Below are 25484 nucleotides of genomic sequence, written 5' to 3' on the forward strand. Positions count from 1 at the left end.
CACCCCCCTTTAAAGTGAGGTTGGATCCTTGGCTACAAGTGAAAGCTAGACCAGCAGCTTCAAACAGCTGGCCCAAGTTTGTGCCTATACACTGAGCACAGCATTGACCATAAAAGAGCAAACTATCCTACTACGGCTGTGCTACTGCTTGGAACAGTGCACCCTATATGTAATATAGCTCCTCGATCGTAAACCTGCTGATAAGTTGGGTAATTAGTAACAGTGACATTGCTTGGACATTGAACTTGGGAGAATATAAAGGGGTTCTTATAAGGGAATGCTTCGGTTCGCTGAGAAACAACTCCTGTGCTTTCTACTAATTTATAAAGTCTTAAGGATATAAATGACCATCTAGAGAGACAAGATTTTCCCTTTTTCGGTAATAAGTATTATTTTTCAGTTATTTGGCAAAGGGATTAGATGCTTGTTCTACTTGCACAAAAGTTTATATCTAAGTCTATTAATTGTAAATGTTTGTTTCCTGGGGCTTTGAGCAGTATACACAGCCAAGAAGCTGCAAGCTGTTGTCTACTCTATCTTACTGTGTCAGTTTAAATGATGTCATTATAGTGTGAATATCTCTCAAAAAGGCTGCTAAAATACACCACCTGCCAAATGGGGATTTCTCTCTGGGCTCTCCCTCCAATTCTCCATCTTAAGTACCACTAAAATATATCCAATATAAAATGGAACCCAGTCTAGTCACAGTCACGTGTCCTACGCTCTCCACGTATATCCTTGGCATACTCAAGTAAAGCACCTACTTGGGGAATCCATGTTCCACCTTGTTGTATAATGTATCCATCTCCACAGGACTGGCAGAATAATTGTAAAAACATAGGAGGTGCCGGCTGGTGACTCTCCCTAACAGGTGATAGATAAAAAGAGCTAGGGGGTCATTACGACCCTGGCGGTCTCTGACCCCCAGGTCTAATGTGGCGTCCGTACCGCCAACAGGCTGGCGGTACGGAGACCCGTATTACCGCCGGGGCCGGCGGTTTCCCGCCGTTTTAGCCCCGGCGGTGATAATCCGCCAGAGCAGCGCTGCCCTGGGGATTATGACTCCCCTACCGCCGGCCTGTTTCTGGCGGTTTGCACCGCCAGAAAGAGGCTGGCGGTAAGGGGAGTCCTGGGGCCCCCTAGCAGGGCCCCATGCAGCTTTTCAGAAAAGCGGGACGGGTGCTACTGCACCCGTCGCACGGCCGCAACATTAGCCGGCTCCTATGTTGCGGCCGTATCCCCGCTGGGCCGGCGGGCGTAAACTAGGTTTGCGCCCGCCGGCCCAGCGGGGATGTTGTAATGGGGTCCACGGGAGTGCGGTCGCATTGGCGGCCGCACGGCGGTCACCGCTTCGCCGCCCGCCAAGCTTGTAATGACCCCCCTAGTCTGCTGATAAGATAATTTTGCTTCCACTACTGTTAGTCTTTAACAGCCAAAATATGTGAAAGTGGTCCTGTCTTCTAAAAAAGAAAGGTGTCCACAATGTGCCCTTTCAATCAATAGAGTCCTGTTCTCTGTCTCCCTTAATTTTTATACAAATGCATCACTACACACGTGTGATTATCGTGTGTGCTGATGTCGGGGTCAAAACAATACAACTCAGCATGGGGAACAGAGCCAGAGGACCGTTCGACATTCAAACACCCTATTACTGAACTTGTTTGGTAACACAGCACTATTGCAAATGTATGAATCCCAGTATTAGGTTGGAATTCACTGATAAAGTCAACTGTTTCCATGTGATTCATTCCTGCTCAAAATGAATTACTTTGTGAATTATATCATTTTAATGTTTTCATTTTTGACACAGCAGAGTATGAGTGAATGAGTAAAAATGCTTGTACAGTGCAGTGTCCCCCAGAAGCAGTGCCCAAGCACTGGCTGTATATACCATCACTGACACAAATTAGGTCCTGTAAACTCAAAGTAATACTACTGTACTTTGGGATGGTCTTTAGGCCAAGAGGAAGTCTGATAACTGGCAATGCTGAGTCTCTGCCATAAACCCAAAGGCAAAGCCATTCCTGTCATTGTGTGTGTTTTAAGTTGATTTTCCATCAAAAGAGGAAGCTGGTTTTAGTTGCCTGCACCGCATTTGGTCTTTGTGTAGGTTTGGGATTTGGTGTTAGGTGTTACTATGAGCGTATATGGTGATTGTCCTTGTGCCTAAGGCAGGATAGTGCTGCTGTGACGTAATTGGGGTCTGGTGGTTATGTCTTCGTGGAGTAGAAAGTGATCTGGTGAATTTCGCACTGGCCAGTTCTCCGTCTGAGCTCTTGTTCGATGGGAATGAAACCTAAGAAAATCCTTTAATATGGGTAGGTAATCTGGTGTCTACAGGTGATGGTCAACATTCCCTCACATTACATTTGGAAGGAAGGGAAGAGTTGTTTAAGTGTACTGGGGTGGGTGTTAGGGGGTCAGATAAATGTTACAATTATACGTAGCTACATTAAAGTCAGTCGTCTCCTTCATTTCCTTGAATATCAGACTACATAGGCATGTATAGAAAGAGACAAAAGAAAGACTTATAGTTTTGTGTGGCACAGTTATAATACACACGTAGGATGAACGCCTTTTCAATCTAGGTTGACTGTCCATCTGTGGTATAAGGTGGTCAGTTGAGCGTAGATGGCAGGAAGGGGTGGTGGAGGCAGCACAGATAAGTTGATTACTATAGCTACAACTCATACCTGCCAGGTTGGTCCATGTTATCATCAAAATGGACCATATTACAGCAGGCAGGTGATCTTACATTGGTTGCTGATGTTGGCTAGAATTAATTTCAAATGTATCTACCTCCGACGAGTAAGAACCACCAATATCTCCCTGCCAGGTTACAGTCACCAGTTAGGGGCCTTTGATCCTGCCTTTTCAATTTCCTCCTCCCCCTCTGGAAACTCCAATCTTTCCTTTTTCAAGTGCATACTCCCAGGTTAACTAGGTCCAGGAAATATTCACCCCAGAGACCAGTGCCAGAGGATAGCATTCCATATCGGTGCATTTACTGAAAGTGCCTAATTACATTTGATCTAATCATATAGTGAATGCTGCATTTCTTCTTAGTTTGGAGGTCAGGACCACAGGGTCTCTTATGTTAATTACAGCCAGATCCCAATCACTCAGATGGGCATGATATGCTTGTGCTAGGGGCGTCCTTACATTTGACCAGCCCAAGTAGCCACAGAAACCTTTGAGATTGTAGTTAGCAATTTGTCCATATTATCAATATGGTCTAGAAATACGAGACTCGTGTAATACCCTGCTGTTGGGCCTGTTTACCTAAAACTGGTTCTGTGATGAATGATGTTCGAGAGAGGTTTCAAAGACTGTATATAGGGGATTGACTGATTTCTCAAGCTATTGCTCATATGTCCTTCGTCTTGATACCTTCCAAATTTGAAGCTACGCATAAGGTAGTTTAAGATGCTCTTCCCTCAAAAACAGGTAGTGCAAAAAAGATAAAAGTTCAAAAAGAAGAGAAGGAAACTTCACGTAAGTAGAACTGAAATACAAATGTGAGTAGAGAAGAGCATAGAGGTATGTGTCTGTAAGTGATAAAAATGAATTGAGGTTTCATTATGACTTCCAGCGAATACTTGTGTGACAAAGCAAATACTTGAATTCTTGAAATATAGGATTTGCAAGGTTATGACCCAAAATCTAAAAACTTTTTAAATTCAGTGGCTAGGGTATTTACGCAACTATCGCGTCCTGCTATGTACTGTGTATGGCCTCAGACACAGCGTTACTGATAACATCACAAAGACTCTTTTGCATCCCTTCTAAGGAGTTTGCACTGTTTTATGGTCCGTCAGTGGTGTATATGATCATTACACTAACATAACTTAATTACAATGATCATAAATAATTCTTATACCTTTATTTGGTAGTCCTTCTGCATGAACCCACACGCCCTTTCAAAGGTTTCCTCTGCCCCCTCCCACACAGTATGAATTCTGCCTGTGTGCTGCACTGTGTCCTACTGTGTCCTGTCACTATATGTCTTGCACTCTGAAAAAATATCACTATGGACTACTCAACCATAACGTCATAGTTTTTATTGTTCTTTACCTGATATAAAGCATATCAGATAAAGAATGTTTTTGGTTAAAAAAAATCACTCAAACTTAACTCACTCTAAAAAACCGGCAACACACAATAGCATGACAAATAACATGACATAATGCATTTTTCAGAGTGTGTTAAAGTTTTTGTTTTTAGGGTCAAGCCTGTGAGTGCATGCACAAGAGTCTCGCTTGTGAAACACTGTTGTTAACAAAAAGGACTTGGAGCCTGCCCGCTTCTTACCATTTGTTGGCTTGTGTAGCACTCTTCTTTACAGCCTCGTAATTCGTCACTGCAGGCCTAGCATCATTTCTGTTCCTCTTTGTGGAGCAGGGACCAAGCACTGATTGATTCAACTGAATCGGTGCCCGTCCAATGTCCCCCACATGATTGAGGTACTATTATGTTCTTTTTAATCTTTAGTAACATGCAAACAGAAGGCATGTGGCTTGCAAAAACGTGCCCAGCAGGACAAACAGAATTGCAAACTTTTTTTCTATAGTTAACTTTCTTTTAATTTGCCAAGTCGTCTTTTCTCAGTTTGCACTCATGTTTTCTTTTGTTTTTTGCTTGTGGACGATGTTCTCAAAAGACGAAGATTATCTTGTTCTAACTATTGCAAGGCAACATTGTTTTTTTATTATGTGCAATTTCTGAAATGATGCTTTAACACATAATCATGCAATACACCCCAATCCATCCCACACCAATCCACCTCACTCCAATCCACGCCAATCCACTCCACCTCACCACACAACAATCCACCCCACTCAATTCAATCCACCCTAGACCAATCCAATCCACTCCACTCCAACCCAAAACACTCACTCCAACCCAATCCACTCCAATCCTCTCAACCAACCCCACTCCAATATGCCCCATTTCAATCTGCCATACTCTAATTCAAAACAATCTGCGCCATTCCAGTCTTCCGCACTCCAATCTTCCTCACTCCAGTCCAAATCATTCTGTCCTCGCTCCAATCCCAAACAATCTGCCCCACTCCAATCCAAAATAATATGCCCCACTCTGATCAGTCCCATCCCAATCCAAAACAATCTGCCCCACTTCAATCCTCCCCACTCAAATCCAATCCACCTCACCCAACTCCAATCCAATTCACTCAATACAATCCACTCCAAACTATTCCAATCCACCCAATCTGGCCAAATCGAATCTACCCAACTCCAATCCACTCCACCCCACCCCACTCTAATCTATCCCACCCAATCAAGTTCACCTCAATCCAGTCCACCCTACCCCAATCCAGTCCACCATGCCCCAGTCCAATCCACCTCAATCCAATCCACCCCACTGCAATCAAATCTACTCCACTCCAATCCACCCCACACCAATCCAATCCATCCCACTCCAATTCACCCTACTCCATTCCACCCCACTCAATCCAGTCCACCCGACTCAATCCATTTCACCCCACTCCAATCCACCCCACCTAAATGCAATCCACTGCACTCTAATCCACCCCAATCTAACCCATTCACCCCATTCCACTCCACTCTAGTCCACCTGCGCCCAATTCAATCTACCCCACCCCACTCTAATCCACCCCATCCAATCAACCCCACTTCAATCAATCCCACTCCATTCCAATCCACCCCACTTTAGTCCAGTCCACCCCACTCCAGTCCACCCTACTCCAGTCCAATCTGACCCACTCCAATCCAATACATTCCACTTCAATCCAATCCACCCTACTCCAATCCAATCCATCCCCTCCAGTCCAATCCACTCCACTCCAGTCCAGTATAATCCACCCCTCCACTCTAATTCACCCCACTCCAAGCCAACCCCAGTCCTATCTGCTCAATCCAGTCCACCCACCCCAAATAAATCTGATCCATCCCATTATGAATCCACCCCACTCCAATCCACCACAATCCAATCCACCTCACCCTATTTCAATCATCCCTACTCTGTTTCAATCCACCCCACCCAGTCCACCAATGCCAAGCTAGCCCTCTCTACTCCATCCAACCCACTTCACCTCAATCCAATCCACCCCAATCTGCTCCAGTCCTCTCCACCCCACTACCTCAATCCACTCCTCCCTATTCCAGCATACTACACTCTACGCACTCTATTCTACACCACTCCAATCTATGACACTGCACTCTACAGCACTCTCTGCCACTGAACCACTGAACTCTACTTCTCTCTACTCAACTCAAGAACTCAACTTCCCCAACACCACTCTATGACACTCTACTCCCGCAAATCTAGTCAACAGCACTTTACTCCCCCCTCTCAATTCTAGGACCCTCCACCCCACTAACATTTAGCCATGATGAACAGCAGCCACACTGGTGTACAGCATGGCATAACACATTGCCAAAGTCTACAGCTCTTGTATAGGTGACACCTATTGGCTTTGCCAATGCTTGTTTTTAATGTTTTTATTGAAAGATCCATCTTATTTACCGTCACCGCATTTATACTGATTAGCAGATCAATTTACAGTTATAAACGAGTCTCGTTAGTAATTCATTCTTTTTGAAACCATTAATCCATATTTACATTAACAAAGATGCATCAATGCATAATAAATCTAAACATGAAAATTAGTCACTCTTCTTCCTTTTCGATTTGTCACCAAGACTCTTAAAACACAGTCTTTACTCCCATTAAAATCATTGCTTATCCAACATTTCAGTCACTGCGGTAGAGTTAATCTGGTTTAAATCATGCTTCAAACATTCTTATAAAGATGTTTGAATTAAATCTTCTTCTGTGTTGTTTATTGTTTGTTAAGGTTTTTGTATGGGTCTAACTATGACCAAATCAATGCAACCTCCCTCCTGTAAACGAGTGACTAGAGGAGGCCTCAATATGTCCCAACAGTTCAACTGAGGCATACATGCATTGTATGGGTCTTAACCAATCCACTTCACTGTACACAGAAGTTGGAAAAAGAATGCTTCCAGCCCAAGAATGTAAACAAATACAAAAAAAACATAAAAAGTGAATGTCAATCATAGTGTATTTATTGGACTTTATTACTGCAAGATCAAATAGTGTAAACTATTATTATTATCTTTACCAGGAGAAATTTCAATTTTCAATCAGTGAGGAAACAGTCAAAAGAAATGTGTTAGAATCAACACACCAGGCCCATGTACTGTTACAGAAGTAGCACATTTACAAACTGGCAAAGGATAAAAACTCATTTTGCGTAGAATTATCTATTAAAACGTGTGACTTCTGAATTCCAAGAGTCAGCTATGAGTGCAGCCTTACTTCTACAAATCAGTATGAGCCAGGAGTATCACAGGTGTAAGTCACCAAAAATCTTTGTCATTTGGGCCCTCAGTATTTTCTAACGTTTTCTGGAATATTTTAATAATAGCTTGAGTAATGATTTAAAATCTTAAACCTCCGGTATTCCTACACATTGAATCATAATAGACCAGGGTTGCTGTCTAGTGTAAAAGTTCACTTTTTGGCCTGCTTATTTTCTGCAAACCTGCCAAGGTGTGGCCATTTTCTGTTATACAAAAATAACTTATGCAGTTTGAGTGGGCCTGATTGGCATGCAGCGTTGTCCATCCCACAGTTTTATGAATATGCAAAGCTATATCAAACTGAGCAACGATCTAAATGTATCCACTGCATGTGCAGGAGACAGGGTGGAAAACATGAGAGAAAACCTGCTGGAAACTGAAACCTTTAATTTCCATGCCATGCAATTCCAATATCTAGAAGGTGCAAAAATAATTGGGTGAAGCTGTCGAAGACAAACAGGTGACCAGAAGGATCCTCTTTGCTTGTTTAGCTGATTGACTAGGGATGAGTAGGTGCCCAATAGCTAGACTTTACTTCACAAAACCTACCAGCTTTTTAGCACATCTACAAATATCGTTTGCTCATTGGTTGATGTGCACCTCTGAAGAAACATCAGTGGATGTGGTTGCTGAATTTCCACACTTGGCACTACATGATCAATGAAATGCACATCTTGTGTGTCCTTTCTCAGTTTATTACTCTTTCCCGTGTATTAACAAGTGTATTATTTTTGTAGATACGTTATTACTCCGTTGTACAATACAGACAGTCAACATATAAATAGGGTTATGTAAACAGTACGCACATTTAATACCCAGAACTTAAATTTGTGACCATTATTCGTGCATACAATTTTAAGAATGTACCTGTGTGAGAATAGATGTACCACAGAGCTCCAGTCAGCAGCGCACCAATCAAAAATGCTGCAAAAGCAATGCCCACAACTGTTGGGGTGTCCAGGCCATAAAACACAGCTGTAAGAGAAAGAATGTAATAATTGCTGTAGGTTGCTACTATTGACCTATTTTGAAGGATCATATGTCATGAACTTTGTTCTTTCACGTGCACATTAAACAAACCATAGAATGCAGAATATCAACACGGGTTTGTGGTATGGTAACATAGAGAAAACAAATGTATATACATTTCAAAAAAACAAATCTGTCTTAAGAAGGCACCATACATCACAGCACATTAGCATACGTGTCCTGTAATGCAGGTAGGGACATTTTAAGGATTTTGGGGGCCCTGGGCCAAACGAATTTTGGGGGCCCCTGCTAGGAACAGCTTTGAATTTATGATCTAATTACAGCTCTTTCGTGTCCTGTTTCGCCTGGTCCCCGCACACTAAAAAGCATACTGGTCCAAATCCTAAACGTGTATCCATCTAATGTTTAGGGATAGAAATGTGTGTTTTCAACATTCTCATACAGCAGCAGCTCACTATTATTGCAATTTTTTTTTATGGATGTTGCATGGTGTTGAAAAAACATAAACACAACATTTCTCTGCAAATGCCTGTACAGATTCCTTTACATTACCCGTATTAAAAATAAATTAAAGGAAAAGTGTATTTAAAACCATCTATGTTTAAGAATCATTTAAAGTCATCAGGACAGTCTGCAGAACAGACCTGGCTGTATCATGGGGGCCCCTGAAAGACTCGGCCCTGGGCCAGGGCCCACTTTGCCCATGCCTTAAAACGTCTTTGTATGCCGCAAACAGTCTGTTTAGGCAGGAGGAGGCGAAAATAAAACCACATATTATGCAAAAGGTCTTTCCTCCTTGGAGTCCTTCCTAAATTATGGCTGTAGTTGATACAAGGTCAACGTGACTGGTATCTTCCTGCCTCAATCTGCTTAGGATCCCCTGATCCTGGAATGAGTAACAACAACTAACTCATATTTCATTCAGGCAGACCCAGGCAATGCTTAATTTGTGCCAGTGATTGCAGGAAGTGGGCACTCATCCACTGGGACCACCAGGACGTATCTTGTATCATCATGCTTTTGACCAAGAGGAAGAGTGAGGAAGGCAAAAAATAGAGAAAAAAAGAGAAATATGGGAAAAAGTAGTTAAAGGGGACCACTAAGACGAAAAAGAACATGCAAGAGTAAGCTAAAGAACTTGAAAGAGAAGGGCCGGGGAGGAAAATGGCAAACATTGGAATCATGACTAGACAGTGTTGATATATGGCAATCTGGCATTTGGTAGCTCTGGCAACAGACTCCCAAGAAAATCTTTAGATACCTGCAAATATTTTTTTACGAATTAAGCATGGGCCCAGCAAAATCACAGAACTTAGTGCTGTGCTCTTCACATTGCCACATTCATTTGAAGCTCTATGTGTACGTTATGAGTAGCTCTCATGTAGAGTCGTTACCATGAATAACAGGAAACACAACTACTAACTATTATAACGTGAAAGAGGTAGAAAACAAAAGCTCCTTTAATCTGTTGTTACATCACCAAGGGATGATCTTGCTTTCCCCTGCATTTCCCTGGCTCACTGGGTCTGCGGTAACACCAGAGAGGCAACAGAATAGTGGCTGGATATCTCATCCACTTCTTCGTCCTCCTCTGGGTCTCTAGAGACCCAGAGGAGATGCTAGAATGTGGGCACTGAACCAACCACCACATTCTTTTAAGACCCACACTGACAGGGGAAAAAGTGACTTAGGTGAAAACAAGCCACACTGACCAGCAGCACTGTGAGCCACTGCTAGTAAAGCACCAGGTCTCAGGTCATGTGAAACCGGAAAACTTGGCCTCAAGAGAGAAGGGGAGGAAAGCAGAGAGAGTGTTGGATGTGGGTGGTGGAAGGCCACGCATTTTTTATATATTTGGATGGACCAGAGGATTGAAGAGATTGGGGTGTGTAAGTGGCTGGACACCATGTTACATTTGTATTATAGCACCAGAAAAGGGGGAGGGTAAATACAGAGGGTTGTTGGGTGGGTGGCAGGAGGCCAGGTACTTTGTTTTGTGTGCATTTGGCAGGGAGGGAGGCTCACATCACTTATGGCTTCCCTGTTACTATTCTTTCCCTGAGTTGCAATTGAAAGCACATGCAGATTTGTAGATAACACAACATAAATTTGTAGATGGGTAACACCTGGACAATGGGACTATTTTTCACAACAGGGTTCTGAGTGACGTTCTCGACTACTTAAGCTTCACTCTTGTAGCTTATTTATCACATCACTCAAATCCCTCTGATTAAAAACATCCCTATTATCCACTGTTGCCCATCTATAATTCTATAGATACTGATCCACGAAGCCAGACTGCTCAAGACAAGAACCACTGAAAAGTCCCATAGGTTTGATTTTGTATATTGGAAAGCTTTGTTGTGTATCATATATGTGTGTGTGTAAGATTGTGTAGAAATGTGTAAGGGTGTGTGTGCTTGTAGGAATGTGTAAATGTGTGAGTGGAAAAAGGAGACGGCATTTGTTGGCAGTGTCAGTAAAGAGTAGTTTTAAGGTTCATTTTATAACAAATCTCTAGATGTCAGCAAAGCGCCGGTGTTTTGATGTGGCTCTCTTTCTCTTTTCAGGAAATCAGCTCCTAGCATTCATCTTTGTAGATACACCGTGAATGTGACCATGAGACATGACCCTCATTTCGCTTTCCTGAACAAGTAAAAAGGACTTTGGCATGAAGTATGTGAAACTACTATTATTTCTAAGGAGGGATGCTTTATTCATAATGGTGCAGCTCGTGATCCTGTCACTCACAAATCGAATGCACGCTTCAAGTGGTTGGACGGCAGGTGAGTGACGCACGCCCCCCTTAGTCTTAAGGTTCAGCTTATCACAAATCTCTAAATGTCAGCAAAGTGCCGGTGTTTTGATGAGGCTCTCGTTCTCTTTTCAGGAAATCAGCTCCTAGCACTCATCTTTGTAGATAAACCGTGAATGTGATTCATTATTCTCCACTGCTGCAGCCAACTGTACTTTGTAACCTTTGAAATGTTCGTGGCTCCTGCACCAATTTTAGGTGGTGACAGAAATGTCAGACCGAGGGAGAGAAAGAGCAGAAATAGAAACAATTGTTTCTAATGTTTGGCTGGAACTGAAAAGCTAAGCGATCAGCCGCAGTCACAGTCACTTCCCTTAGGAACAAACGTCTTAACTTAGAAAAACCTCTTGTTGAAACTTCTCGAGTGGGAGTTTGTTCTTCATAAATACAAAGGCAGAGAAACAGTTGTAGTGAAAGAAAAATTGGGCCTTTTCCACTTTTTTCATTGGAGTATCGAGTAAAACTCATATTATTTCATTTGTAAGAGATTTATTTGGCAGAGGGGTGTCCAGAGAAGGAGAAGCATGGGGAAAGGAGAGAAGTCACAAATAATTTTTTAAAAATATAGCCACTGGTTCGAAACTTATTTGTAAGCTAAACAGTACAGTTTTCCTTCACCAATTTCATTTTTTTTATTTGCCATTTAGTTTTGAAGCAAGATCCCAGCTCCAGTATACATGTCACCCTCGAACAGAAAACAAGAAACCACACATGTTTCAGGATTGTTGGGTCTTGTGGACGAAAAGTAGTACGAGTTTCATTGGCAAACCATGCTCTATATCCACATCTGGGCATACCCCCATCAAATAAAGAGCCCTACACAGCAACACGGGCAATAATTGGAATACTTGAATCAATCTGAACCACTTTGCTCCCTTCAGTTGCTTTAATTAATGTGTGCCACAACTGACAGGATTTACCCCATAAGCAAACCAGCATTAACTCCGCCTAAAAGAAAATAGTACTGTCCAAGCTGGTAGGTCCTGCCCCCTTGCAAACTATTTCCAACTCGAGCGTGCTGCTGAGTAGTAAAGAAACTGCTAGGGATCAGGGGTTGTGGACATATACAGAACCCATGCCTGAGCTTCAGCCATTTGCAGATAAACTGTAAGTGGCTGACATTTGAGGATGCGGATGAGTGGAAGGGCGATCTACCTGAACACACTGTCCTAGAACCTCTTACAAGAACGGGGTAAAAGCTAAATGAGGGTTTGTCTACGTATCACAAAAAGCAGGCTGGATCTGAATCCTTATGTCCTAAATGGGTCAGAAATATCACCTGGACACAGGTGACAATCAGATCTAGAGTATGGCATAGAAATAGCCTACGAGTGATAAAGGTGTCTCTTAAAAAGCTTTCCTCATAAGGAGAAAAGGATTTGTCCTCCTTCACAGACCGGGTAAGCCGAAAAAGAGGAAGTACAGATCAGTTTATGGAGTCCATGGCCACTTTAGGGGGGGGGGGAGGGGGTTCCTACTAACAGACGCCTCGCTACATGTACGTATATTTCTCCGACTGATGAAAGTAGGCAGCTACCAAGGCCATCACTTGAGGGGCAAAGCTCAACCTGAAGATAAGTAGTTGGTCTGGTAGGGTGCACCAGACCAACCTCAAATCTCTTGTTTGAGAAAATTGCATAACCACAGGTTAAAGTATATTGTCCCTGTTTTGTTTTTACAAAGATATGGGAATGTGGTGAAGTTAGACAAAGAGTAACTCCTACTACCTAAACAAAAAGTCATCTAATCACCCCAAGGCAAGGCAATGGCCAAAGAGTAAACACAGGGGCGTCGCCCCACTGCTGAAAGGCAGCAGAAAAATAAAATGATAATAAAATTTTTTACTATAATTTTATTTTTCACTTACCCAGCCACAACCAGAGTGCAGAGTATAGGGTGGGGCGGGGCAACAGCAACAGCCAGGGAGGAGTGATAGGTGCACTGTAAGTGTGCATGTTGGCTTGGCGGGCCGTCATAGGTCGTCTAAATCGACAGGTGCACTAATAACTCTCCACCTGAGCTGTGTTGCACAGCTGGGTGGAGAATCAGTGCAGGCTCCCAGTCCCTAACTGAGTGGCATTTCAGCCCACTTAGATCAATTCCAACACTTCTCTCATGCTGGGTGACAACATGAGAGGAGTGTCTGGATTGGGTGGGGAGGGGAGCAGAGAAGCACCAAGGCGGCTGGAGCAGAGGAGCACCGAAGCAGCATTTGACAGCGGCAGGTAAGTCATTTTTTTATTATTCCCCCCACCACTGCGCACTACCCCACCAAGTGTTATTGGCAGCAGCCTTCACTGAGTAAACCTGCTTAGGACTCTAAGGGGGTCATACTGACCGAATGACGGAAGCACCGCCAACAGGCTGGTGGTGCTTCCAAGCCCATTCTGACCGCGGCGGTAAAGCCGCGGTCAGAAAACCGGGGCCGGCGGTTTCCCGCCGTTTTTGCCCCGACCGGGCGAATCCGCCAGGGCAGCGCTGCAAGCAGCGCTGCCCTGGGGATTCTGACCCCCTTACCGCCAGCCTGTTTCTGGTGGTTTTCACCACCAGGAAGAGGCTGGCGGTAAGGGGTGTCCTGGGGCCCCTGGGGGCCCCTGCACTGCCCATGCCACTGGCATGGGCAGTGCAGGGGCCCCCTAACAGGGCCCCATGAAGCTTTTCACTGTCTGCTTAGCAGACAGTGAAAAGCGCGACGGGTGCAACTGCACCCGTCGCACCGCCGCAACACCGCCGGCTCCATTCGGAGCCGGCTCCTGTGTTGCGGCCCCCATTCCCGCTGGGCCGGCCGGCGGTAACTTGGTTAGCGCCCGCCAGCCCAGCGGGAATGTCGGAATGAGGGAAACGGTATTTTGGCCGCATGGCGGCCAAATGCCGGTTCCCGCTGGCGGGGGAATGAGGGCCTAAGTGTAGCTTCAAAGAACCCACATCCCTAAGTGAGATGACAAACAAGGGAAAGCTCTGAAATCCCTTTAGATCATATAATGTATTTGTCTTTTAAAAAAACATGCCCTTATTTAAGAACAAACAGAATAACTGTATATGAAATATATGAGAAGCTATGTAAAATTAGTTGGGGTATATGTAGAAGCCATTAGAAAACAGCCACACATAAATTAGAAAATATAAAACCCATATGAAATGGTAATTCCTGAAAAACTCTGATGACAGTATAGGTTTAGTTAAGCCTAGAGATGTACCAAATAATGGATAATGAATCTCCGGTGACTGGAGGTGAAGGAGAACCATGTTAAACCCAAAAGCAAATGCTCTACTGGCTGTAATAAAGATCTTGCATCAATATGAGTTCCAAGCAGGACTGAAGTACCTATAACCATGATGTGGTGGATTATATGATATTGTGGAGACCCATCACCTCACCACTGTACCTCAAGATGTGCTGCAGAGTGGTTCAAGACTTCAAGTGATTCATGTTACAAATAAACCTCTCCCTACGGAATGAAGGACACACCTCTACCAACAGTGCAGCCTATACACGAGTGGCTCTTTGTGAGCACAGGGTATACATGCAGCCTACTGCAGCCATCTAAATGAAATATGCAAGCCACAAGTGTTTTCCCACTTCTTCCATAGCTTTTCTCTATCAGTCCATCTAGAGAGCCATTACAGATATGTGTCAAAATTGAGAACACATAGATCTTCGTTTACAACACATACATCAACCGGGGTTTTGAACAGCATGAGGGAAAACAAGACGATGAATGTATAAATGTCACTACTTTATTTCAGTTGTCTAAAATGTATCTGACTATTGCTGTCTGCCATAAGCACTCACCAAGAGCTCCTGCTTCATTTAAGATTCTAAGAGGTGGTGCAACAATTGTGTCTCCACAACTGAAGTTAAGGAGACTACTTTGGATAAAATTAGGAAAGATCCTTATCACTAGAAAATGTTTGTGACAATTCCATACCTAGAGTACAGCCATCTCTGCTGGGTGGGGGGGGGGTGTTGGTCCAGCAAATTACATCTTTTTGTTAGCTAACAATTTGTTCTTTCAGCAGGAAGGAGCATTGTTGAAGTACAACTTTGTCCACAATTCATTGCCCTCAGACTATCATTGGGAGAGAAAACAGGACCTAAGATTTTAAATTACAGTGAGGCCCTGTTGGACCTGGCCCTTTCTGCTGCGTCACCCCCAAACGTTTGGCCTTTACCCTACACTTTTTGCTGCATTTATTCTGATGGCCTTAGAACTCTGCACGCTTTAGTACTGCTAACCAGTATTAAAGTGCTTGTGCTCTCTCCTTAAAACTTGGTACAATTGGTTTATACCCAACTAGCATTTTAATTTACTCATAGGTACCTAGTGAAGTGCACTAGATGTGCCCGTGGCCTCTACATTAAATGCTACTAGTAGGCCTGCAGCAGCAGTTGTGCCACCCACTTAAGTAGCCCTTTAAACATTTCTCAGGCATGCAATTATAGAGTCTGTGTGTGGAGTTTTAAACTGCCATGTTGACCTGGCAAAATAAACCTCTTGCTAGGCCCAAACCTTCCTATTTAATCCATATAAGTCAATCCTAGCATAGACTCTGGTGAATAAATTACAATTCTGAAAATGCCACTTTTGGAAAGTAGCATTTTGTTAGCTTAGCCATTTAAGGCCTCTAGCCTGCCTCTGGTCAGATTATTAGGTGTAGTGACATTTGAGCTTTCTGTATTCCTTCTACACAGCCACACACAATAGGATACTTAGATGTACCTGGATGGGCTAGCACCTTTAGAATAAGAGGGGGGAGCTGGGGACAGCCCCACTTACTCCTGAATAGGCTGTGTCCTGCGTCCATACAAAGGGCTGCATACCCTCTGTACGTAGTCTGGAGCCAAGGCAGTGAAGGCAGGATGCATGGGGACCTCAAAGGGAAACTTCTATAAGCTTCTACCCCCTTCAAAGGTGCAACAAGATATAAATACTGGACCCCAGTCACTAACACTCCATAAACATATGGACCTGTGGATACTATGCCAGAAAGAGCGAGTGCTGTGCTGATGATGGACTGCCAGTGTGCTGTACTGCACTCTGCTGGTCTCCTGGTTTACTGAGCTGACCTGCTGCCCTCTTGCCTGGTCGAGGAGTGGTCCTGCATCTCTTGAACCCATAACCCAGAGTGACTCCAATGGTTAGTTGGCTGCCCTCCTGATCTTAAGCCTCAGGGACATAACAGGCTTCCAACAACATTGCATGTGAACATCGACTCTGCCATCAGTGAGTCTACCCTTGCAAGTGTGCCAGTTCCGGACCTTTGGAAGTGGGTTTGAGGTGCTTTGCCAACATCTGTGGATCAATCGAACTGATGCATTTGTTCCAAGAGACGCTTATGGGACAAAGATAAGAACTAGTCTTCCCTATTTGCATGCTGAGTTGCTAGACATACTAAGCCAGTAGGGATGATAACACAATTGCTCTGAAGAAGGCCAGAGGAAGGATGTCTTGAGATTTATTTTCCTGGCGAGTACCTCACTAGTGGCTAAAACCTATTGGTAGATCATATAAGGTGCATGGATCCATTATAGATTCACTAATCACCACTATCACCTTTTAAAAGGAAGGGTGTTTTATTGTTTTATTTTATTTTATTTTAACCCTACCCAGTGTCATACCTAATAAAGAATAATTATTTGATAGATGCTGAGGTAGTTTTAACCTTGATTTGTTACCATCCTGGTACCCTACTGATCTTCCTGCCCCATGAGGAGCTAGTTCTTTCCGGGGGCTATGGTTGGGACCACCGGGTTAGTACTATCTTAACCCGGTGGGTTGGACTAACCAACGATGAAGCATGCCACTATGAAATGGGCTTTTCCATCCATAAAGGGGAGACCCCCTAGGTAAGGGCATACATACCAGGTATAAAGCAGACACTATAAGGAATATAAAGTGGATACAAAAAATTCCTACCCTATTCTTTTGGGGGTTTTGTCTGATGGATTAGGGGTGAATGGGGATGGGTACCTCTCTGACCTGTTTTTCCAAATTAATGTTGCACACACTGACCAAAGCATAAGAGATGAAACTTAAGAGTAGCCTCTTTGGTATGCAATCATCAACCATCTCAAGGATGAGGAGATAAACAGGGTTAGATCAGTACCCAGGGAGACTCTGATGCCATTAACCTCTGTCTTGAGGTCCTGATTAAACTGCCACGTCTTCAAAGGTAGTGAAATAAGTTGCCCTTGGCATAAAAGGGGTTCATGTGTGACATAATGTTTCTGTTTTAGTATGTGCTAGAATTCATCAAAATAAAGTGAAGCGATGTTTTCAATCCACATTTGTATCCATATCCACTTAGGTATGTATTTTTACAGGATTGAGAAAGCAGAGTCTTACACACTCCTATCTATGTTCTCCCAACCAAATTGATGGCCAGCATTAGTGACAGAGCAAACAGATAGGTTGCTCACTATATTCACCAAAAGCACAACAAAAAATATAAACCAAGACAGAATGTACATTCATCCCACTAACCTGAGTGGCCTTCAGATAAGAGGAGCACACCAATGATGCCAGGACAATGAAGTCTCATTCCTTAAAGTTCTTGGTACCTCCTGTGAGGTATTACCTCAGGCTTCTATCTGGAAAACGGTATAGTCTAGTTTCTGGGTTAATAATTCAACCAACCTGTGTAACAGAAAATCCTTTCTCCACACATGGGACACAACCAGATGGTGCTCACACTTTTACTACTAACATTATTATCAGTGCTTGAGTATATATGCTTAGTCATAGGGCAAACCATCAGATATACCACCCCATGTGTTTCTCGTCTGACAGATTTCAAGAAAACATGTTGAGTTGTCTTGTAAGCAAGATATGGCTGTTTATGAAGCTGCTTATAGCAGGGCATCTCACGTAGGAGATGTGACAGATGTTCCTTCCTTAGCTCTCTCTGTTGAAGATTTCAGCTTCTACCCAGCTCTAAGTTACTTTGTTATTTTCAGGGAGGTGCCAGATACCAAGGACATTACTGTCAGCTAGTCAGTGATTTATAGCAACCAGTCAATAAATTTGCATTCAGTTATAATATTCTTTTTTTGAAATATCTTTATTGAATTTTCCGATAACAGCAAATACCAAAGAAAAACAGCAACACAGAGCATCCACATAACCATCATAGGTTATAATTTACAAGTCCAGAATAGCAAAGGACGGAAGTAACAGTGAATGGGAAGGGGAGTGAAATAGATCTCACGCATTCACTGACCTGTACACCTTGTCACAAAATGTCCCACAATGATAACAAGAAAGAACACTACTGAGTATTCAACTCAAGGAGGCTCCACAAGCCAGATGGTCTCTACAATTCAGCAGTAGCACCAAGACCCACCTCATCAGTCCCACAGTCCTCGGACCCCAGGTTATAGTATAGCAGCCCCGGCTTCCATATTTTTCTGAATTTGAGGGCCAACCCTCACTCTTATATGTGACCCTTTCTGCAGCCACGTACATATTCATACCATCTTTCTATTGTGTCATTGCGTGGACCCCCATAAACCCCAGTATTTGGTTATATCCTGTTTCACAACAATCAACCCTAGATTACAGAACAGGAGTTTAGCTCTAGGGATATCAATTTCCGTAGTATATATTTCTGGCCGAGTGGGACTTCAACCGGCAACACAGCCTGTAAATTTTGAACAATGTCTGACCAGTATGTCTAGATGATGGGACAGCCCCGGAGAGAATGCAAGATGTCTCTCCTGCTCCCTGTACATCTCAGGCACTCCAGATCACAACAGATTCAGTGGAGTATTTTAAATTGTAGGAAGTGGAGCCAGGATTTTATTGCAACTTCCTGAGGATGCATCAAGGCTGCCACCCAATCCACTTTGTCGATCTCCCCAGCGTTGGCTACCCATCTCTCACGCAATGTACCTAAGGTATCAGGGATTTTGTTATTAATGGTTTTATAAGTAAACAAGATGGCCTTAGGTCCAAGTTCTTCCTTAATCATCCGCCCTCCTATTCTGTTATTCTGTGATTTCAACCTTGTCTAACCCCAACCCGCCAACCAAGCATGATGAAACTGTGCGAATTGCAGAAGGCCATTTTTGACACCCATCCTACCATTCAAGAGGCTCTTTGTCAGACTTCTAACATCACCTATGTTGTCGGCAATAGCCTGCTTGAACTTGCACCCCATAGATATAACGTAGCTGGAACTGGGCCCTCTTCAGTACATATGTTGGGTTTTCATGGCTCATAAACAACCAATCATTGATTTGTGTCAGATGTGTTGCCAATAATAAGTTCAAATACCTGTGAGGGAGATCCCCCCATTGTACAAGTTCTACTACACCGTTTGCAATGCCACCTTCGGGTGCCCCCCATCCCAGAGGAACAGCCTCACCCCTCTATTTATTTTGTTAAACATCTCTTTTGGGATTGTGTAGTATGTTTTCTGGAGGCGATAATGCAACTTGGGGAGTGAAATCATCTTAAAGAGGCCCTCCTCCAGAGGGTCACAGGCAACCTATGTGAGAGCGCGGCACATCTTCTCTGAAGGCCTCATATCCTGCACAAGGTTAGCTGCCAAACATAAATTTCTGTTGGTTGTAACCTGAATAACTAAGTACTTAAAACTTGCTGTTTCTCTCTGCAATCTACCTGGTAAGGCAGCAGAGTCTGGGGTGACATATTAGTTGAAATGCACTGATTTCTCCCAATTTATTTTACACCCGAGTAGCCACCTAAGAGCTCCACAGTCTCAAAAATCACTAGAAGCATGGTCTGTGGTTCAGTTACACAGAGGAGAATATCATCCTCATAGAACAAGATCTTCTCCTCCAATAAGCTACATTTGGTGATACAGAAGCCCTAAATACCCGGGTGTGCACAGATCATATCTGCCAGTAGTTCTAGCATACGCACAAAGAAGAGAGGGGACAAGGAGCAACCCTGGTGTGTCCCCCACTCAATCGCAAATGTCCTCGCAGGAATTCTATTCACTCTAACGGCAGCCATCGGGGCTTGATAGAGCAATGCCACCTAAACATAGGGCCAAATCCTAATTTCTTCACCGTTTGCTGTGGGTATGGCCAATGGATAGCATCAAATGCTTTCTCCGCATCAAACGAGAGAAGGACATGAGTAGACAACCTAACTTTAACCTCAGCTAGCTAATTATGAAGCCATCGCAGATTTAATTGGGTGGATTTTCTCGGCATGAAGCCAGACTGATCCCCGTTGGTTAGTGGGGCTATGACTTTGATTAACCTAGTCACCTGGATCCTAGCCAACACCTTAGCCTCCCAATTCAAGAGCACAATTGCGCAGTATGTGTCAAGACAGGTCATGGGCTAGCCCTGACAATAAATTGTTGTTATGGTTGCGCGTTGGAGGTCTGGGGACAGTGCCCTGTTATCTTTCACCTCATGAAACATGTTCAGGAGGTGAGATCCCAATATCTCAACGTAGCGGTTAAAGATTTGAGTTGGGAGGCTGTTAGGCCCAGGAGTCTTTCAGGGCTTGAGCTTTCTGATGGCTGCCTGAACCTCAGAGAGGTCAACGTCCCCCTGAAGGTCTGCGCGATCCTCTGCAGAGAGCACCGGGATATCTACTTCAGCAATGAACAGTGGCAACTAGTGAGGTTTGGGAGTGGTGGGGTTGGGCTTGTTCAGAGGGGGGTGAAGATGCACTGCGTTTTTTTGGGAGGGTAGTTGCTATTTCCTGGGCAAATCTTATTTACCAAAAATTGGATAAAAAGATACATTTTTTAACCCAATTTTTGTATATAAAAAGAACAAAAAGCAATAGCTCTCATAGGAGAGGCTTAGTAGGCAAGCCTGACTTCCTTCTTCCAAATGTGAGCTCCAGCCCTGGCTAGTCTCAAAGCAAGGCGCTTCATCAAAGCAACCAACTGGGCAACCTACGGCAAGGTGCATGACCAAGCCTCCAGCTTCTTGTTGGCTGAACCTTCTCCTAACGTCTTCACTTAACACCTGTTGAAATGAGAAATCCTCAAATTTCTCTTTGCTGCTACTCCCTTTTCAGGTTTGGAAACAGATAAATGCATCTATTAGAGAGATGCTGCATCAAAGGTTTGACTGCACAGACAACCAGGAGAGTGGTGACAGAGAAGTTTCATGACTCCCAGAAGATCTTCCTGGCCTGCACTACTATCTCTTGAACAGTGTGCCACCACCCCCATCCTTCACCTCTTCCCCTTCCCTGCTTTGCCTTCCCAATACATATCATGCTCCCACCTTCCTACCTGCTGGACAGATGCCTACGAACAGCTGCTCACAATTCACTGTTGCTCTGCCCTCTATGATATCAATACTTTGGCGAAGACCACAAAATCTACAAGGCTTCTTTCTCATTGGGCCTGCATGTTTGCCTTCCTTGCTCTTAGTCCCTCATTTCCATCTCTCTCTCTTTCCCATAACTTGGTATCTGTTCCCACCACACTCATGCCTCTGTGGTGACACAATGGTGATGTAAAGCAATGAATAAATAAGCACTATATCATAACACATGCTCATATACAGAGAGTCCCATGTATAAACAGATAAAAGTGGATTTATGCTAATAAACCTAAACATCTAAAAACAGAGTGACAGTCAGATCGATAGGGAAAAACACACATTTGTACACAAGTGTGTTGGCTATGCATGCATGCATGCACATATATACTCACGGTGCATACAGCCATTAATGCATGTGTTTATATATAATAAGTGCACAGGTGTGCTGATACGGGCACATGAGTGTGTGTGCATGTCAATGTTCATCTGAAAGAGAGTCTCAGAAATACTGCATGCACATTAGCATGCTCTAAGTGCTACCTGCCATTCATGCTGCAGTCTCATGAAACATCTGCTTTGTGCACGATGCATGGTACTCCCGTACAAGTTAGACTGGTGTTAAAATGAATTTCAACATTACACAGCTTGCCACGAGCAAATCATTTTATGTGGTACAGTGGCATAATACTCGCACATTCACAACACACTTTCCATCTCACAGTCCACATACTCATGCATGAGACACTCATACAACAAATACCTCACACCCAGGTAAAACACATGTGCCACAAGTACATACATTGACTCTCTGCATCTTTCTCTTGCCTGAACACATATCCTTCGCACTTCTAAAAGTGAAGTGTCACAAGGAATCTTTAAATCACTGCCATGTGCAATGATGGCTTTGTGTAAAAGTGTCTCATCCGGGTATTTACTATTTACCCCAGAGACAAGAGTCAGGGAGAAGCTGCAGGTATGCAGATTTCTAATATGGAGTGCACACTGACACAAGGTGTAAAGCTTGCCTACAATACAATTTACAACCCCAACCTCATTTGATGTAATTTCTATTTTTATTTTTGGTTATTGAGGTAGTATACAGGAGTGCAGGAGTGTGGCACAGAATGGCAGATTTCTGTACAACAATGCAGCGCAGGAGAATAAGCAATTTACATTCTCATGGGGGGATAGCAATTAATTTACAGGTGAAAAAACAGCATTGAGAAAGAGATCATTTTACTTTGTGCTGGAACAGAATACATGACGTCCATATTCAGGACTGTTTGAGTGGGGTCGCCTTACATGTGATGCATGTACATGCCGGCTCCTATGCACAGTGATGTCCTCTCAGAAGCCAACCTAGGCATGTACAATTCATAGATAACTTCAGCTGCTTCAGGTCTCTCCACTGCCCATAAACATATTCCCAAACAATCACTCAAAGAGGCAGATGGGCCCAGCTGGCATTTTTTTACCTCACCTCAACTATGTATATGTGCTGTCCCATCTCCCGGCCTCCCATTTTAACTCCTTGCGCGCTGCGTGAAATACATTATTCTGCTTCTGGAGCGTCCCAGGATAATTATTTATGTAGAAAGGAATTTATATATGTCCTCACCATCTCAGGCTCACTGTCCTTTGCTCCCTAGCTGGCCTGGCACTGTGTCTGAGCAGACACGTGCATGCCGGCCCTAGAATGGAGTCCAGGATTAACTTAAACGGTAAGCAGTCACAGACACCTCAAGGCGAGTCTGCGGAGAGTCTAACCACACCCTTTCCCACCTCGTCACGGGGTGAGTCCCACCCCACCCTGTGACGAGTTGTGAAAGATGGGGTGACAATACTGTCTCCGCTACCTGATTGATGTGGAGGCTTAGCGTTTCAATGCTTGGGTTTGAAGCGCCCAGGGCTAACCTTATCCCCACGTCTTCAGGGGGTGGAGACTGGCCCTTATTGCTAGGTCTTTGCCGAGCTGATGACCTGACAGATCTCAGGGCTGAGAGATTGTCAGCCCAACAAAATACTCTCTAGACTCTGGGCCCGCCCACCCAGGAGCAACTTGCAAATTTAGGAAAAGGTACGCACCGTGACGCACTAGTGTCACAACATAACACAGAATGACAATGTGGCAGACAGTGTTGTAGAGAAGTCCCTGGTTCAAGTTTCGGTTTGTATATGTACATAACAAGTTTTTTTTAAATAAGTGCAGATTTAGCATTGCATATTGCTTTCTTTTTCACCGTAAAAGCAAAGGGGGTGTAGCCCTCCGCCCTCGCACAGAAACCGCCACTGGCAAAGGAGGCCCGGATCTGAGCAGCGCCCAGCAGTGCACAAGCTGCAAAGAACTCCTCATAATATCATGCTAACTCCTCTATTATTTAGGCATCAATAATATAATTCCCTCCCGAGGCAGCTGCGATGGCCCCCACCCAACACGCCTCCACTTCTCTACTACTGAGTGACACCAACAGCTTACTCGCCTTATCTTCAGTATAGTATAGGCGGTGGTGGGTGGCCAGTTGACTTCGGTGCACCTCCCCCTGGGCTAAATCTCTTTGGGCCAGATGTATCATTTTTCCAAATAGTGATTACCTAATTGCGATTAACTGCGAATCGCAATTATGGAATCGCTATTTGAATGTATGAAACTCCAGGAGCTTCATTTAGCGATTTCCAATGGCTCGAAAATCGACCAACCTAATTAATATTCATGAGGTAGGTCACAATTTATGACCCATTGTGAATGGCTAGAATCACAGGGATGGTGCCCTGCTGGGCTCAGCAGACCACCATGTCTGTGATTGCTTTTAAATAAAGCAATCTTTTTTTTTTAATGCAGCTCGCATTCCTTAAAGGAAAACGGGATGCATTTAAAAAAGAAAAATTAAAAGTTTTATTTTCATTTTTTAAGAGTAGGCAGTGGTCCTTGTGACCACTGCCTACTCTTAAAAAATGGTTTTGCATGCTTTCACAAAGGGGAAGAGGTCCCTTTGGGACCCCTTCCCGTTTGCGAATGGGTTACCACCTACTTGAAGTAGGTGGTAAAATGCAAATGTTTTGTAATCGCATTTCGTTCCCAAAACATTCCAATTTGCGATCTGGTAACTTATACATACCAAAATGCATTTTTGTAATCGCAAACGGCCCGTTTGAGCCGTTTGCGATCCCAAAAGTGCATGATCCGTCTGGCCCTATATTACGTACGTAGCACTGCAAGCTGACAGAGAATATTTAGAGCGGGGAGAATCTGATATGTTGCTTCTAGGGAATGCAACATTCTTCCAGCTCCTAAATCTCTTCCACCTCAGTCTTCCTCTTGCATGGAAGGATATTCTGTGTACAGTCCTGAAGCGCCACTTTATAAGCCTCCCAGAGCATTAGGGCCGCTACAACAAAGCCCACATTTTCAGAAAAGTATAGTTCTGTATGAATCCTTAGTTCTCTCACGACATCTGCATCTCTCAGGTCCCTGGCATTTCATTTCCAACCCGTGGGCCCAACTTTCCTCTTCGCACCCCACAGATACCCAGAGCGGGGATGGTCTGATAATCCTTGTACTAGATATTCCACTCTGTCCACACCTCCACCTCGCCTGCTGGGGGAAGACATAGTCCAGTTGAAAAAAAGACCCATGCACCCCCTAAAAATAGGAGTAATTCCTCAGAGCAGAGTGACAGCATGGCCCTGAGATCTGACAGCCCCAGTGTATCTGCAAAGCGTGCCAGGGGTGTAACTCGGGCTCTGGTTGCCCCCTGGCTACAGCAGTCCATGGCTAAGGGCATAACGTCATCAAAGTCTCCTCCCTCCTATGATATGCAACGGGGTGGCCTTCAGAAGAATGTCTGTCACCTTATTCAATGTGTAGGCCTGTATTTGGGGGGGCGCATAAACACTTACTAAAGTAATGTCAGTCCCTCCCCACGGTCCCTCGAATCCCACATATGTGCCACTGGGATCCTCTCATGCTCAGGTCATCTGAAATAGAGGAGTCTTACTTAACAATATCGCTACCCCACAGACCCAGAAGTAAATCCTGCATGTGCCAGGA

At 44.0% G+C, this 25484-nt stretch overlaps 1 protein-coding gene across 1 annotated transcript in view; it reads right to left on the reverse strand.

The window, feature by feature from the left end:
- TGFBR3 (transforming growth factor beta receptor 3) overlaps nt 1-25484 on the reverse strand; it is a 399166-nt gene that overhangs the window by 38940 nt on the left and 334742 nt on the right. The window contains exon 15 of the mRNA XM_069232346.1: nt 8235-8342. Coding sequence (XP_069088447.1) covers nt 8235-8342 — 108 coding nt within the window. The remainder of the gene's footprint in view (nt 1-8234; nt 8343-25484) is intronic.

This window comes from Pleurodeles waltl, chromosome 4_2 (assembly GCF_031143425.1).
Source record: "Pleurodeles waltl isolate 20211129_DDA chromosome 4_2, aPleWal1.hap1.20221129, whole genome shotgun sequence".
In the NCBI taxonomy this organism is placed as follows: Eukaryota; Metazoa; Chordata; class Amphibia; order Caudata; family Salamandridae; genus Pleurodeles; species Pleurodeles waltl.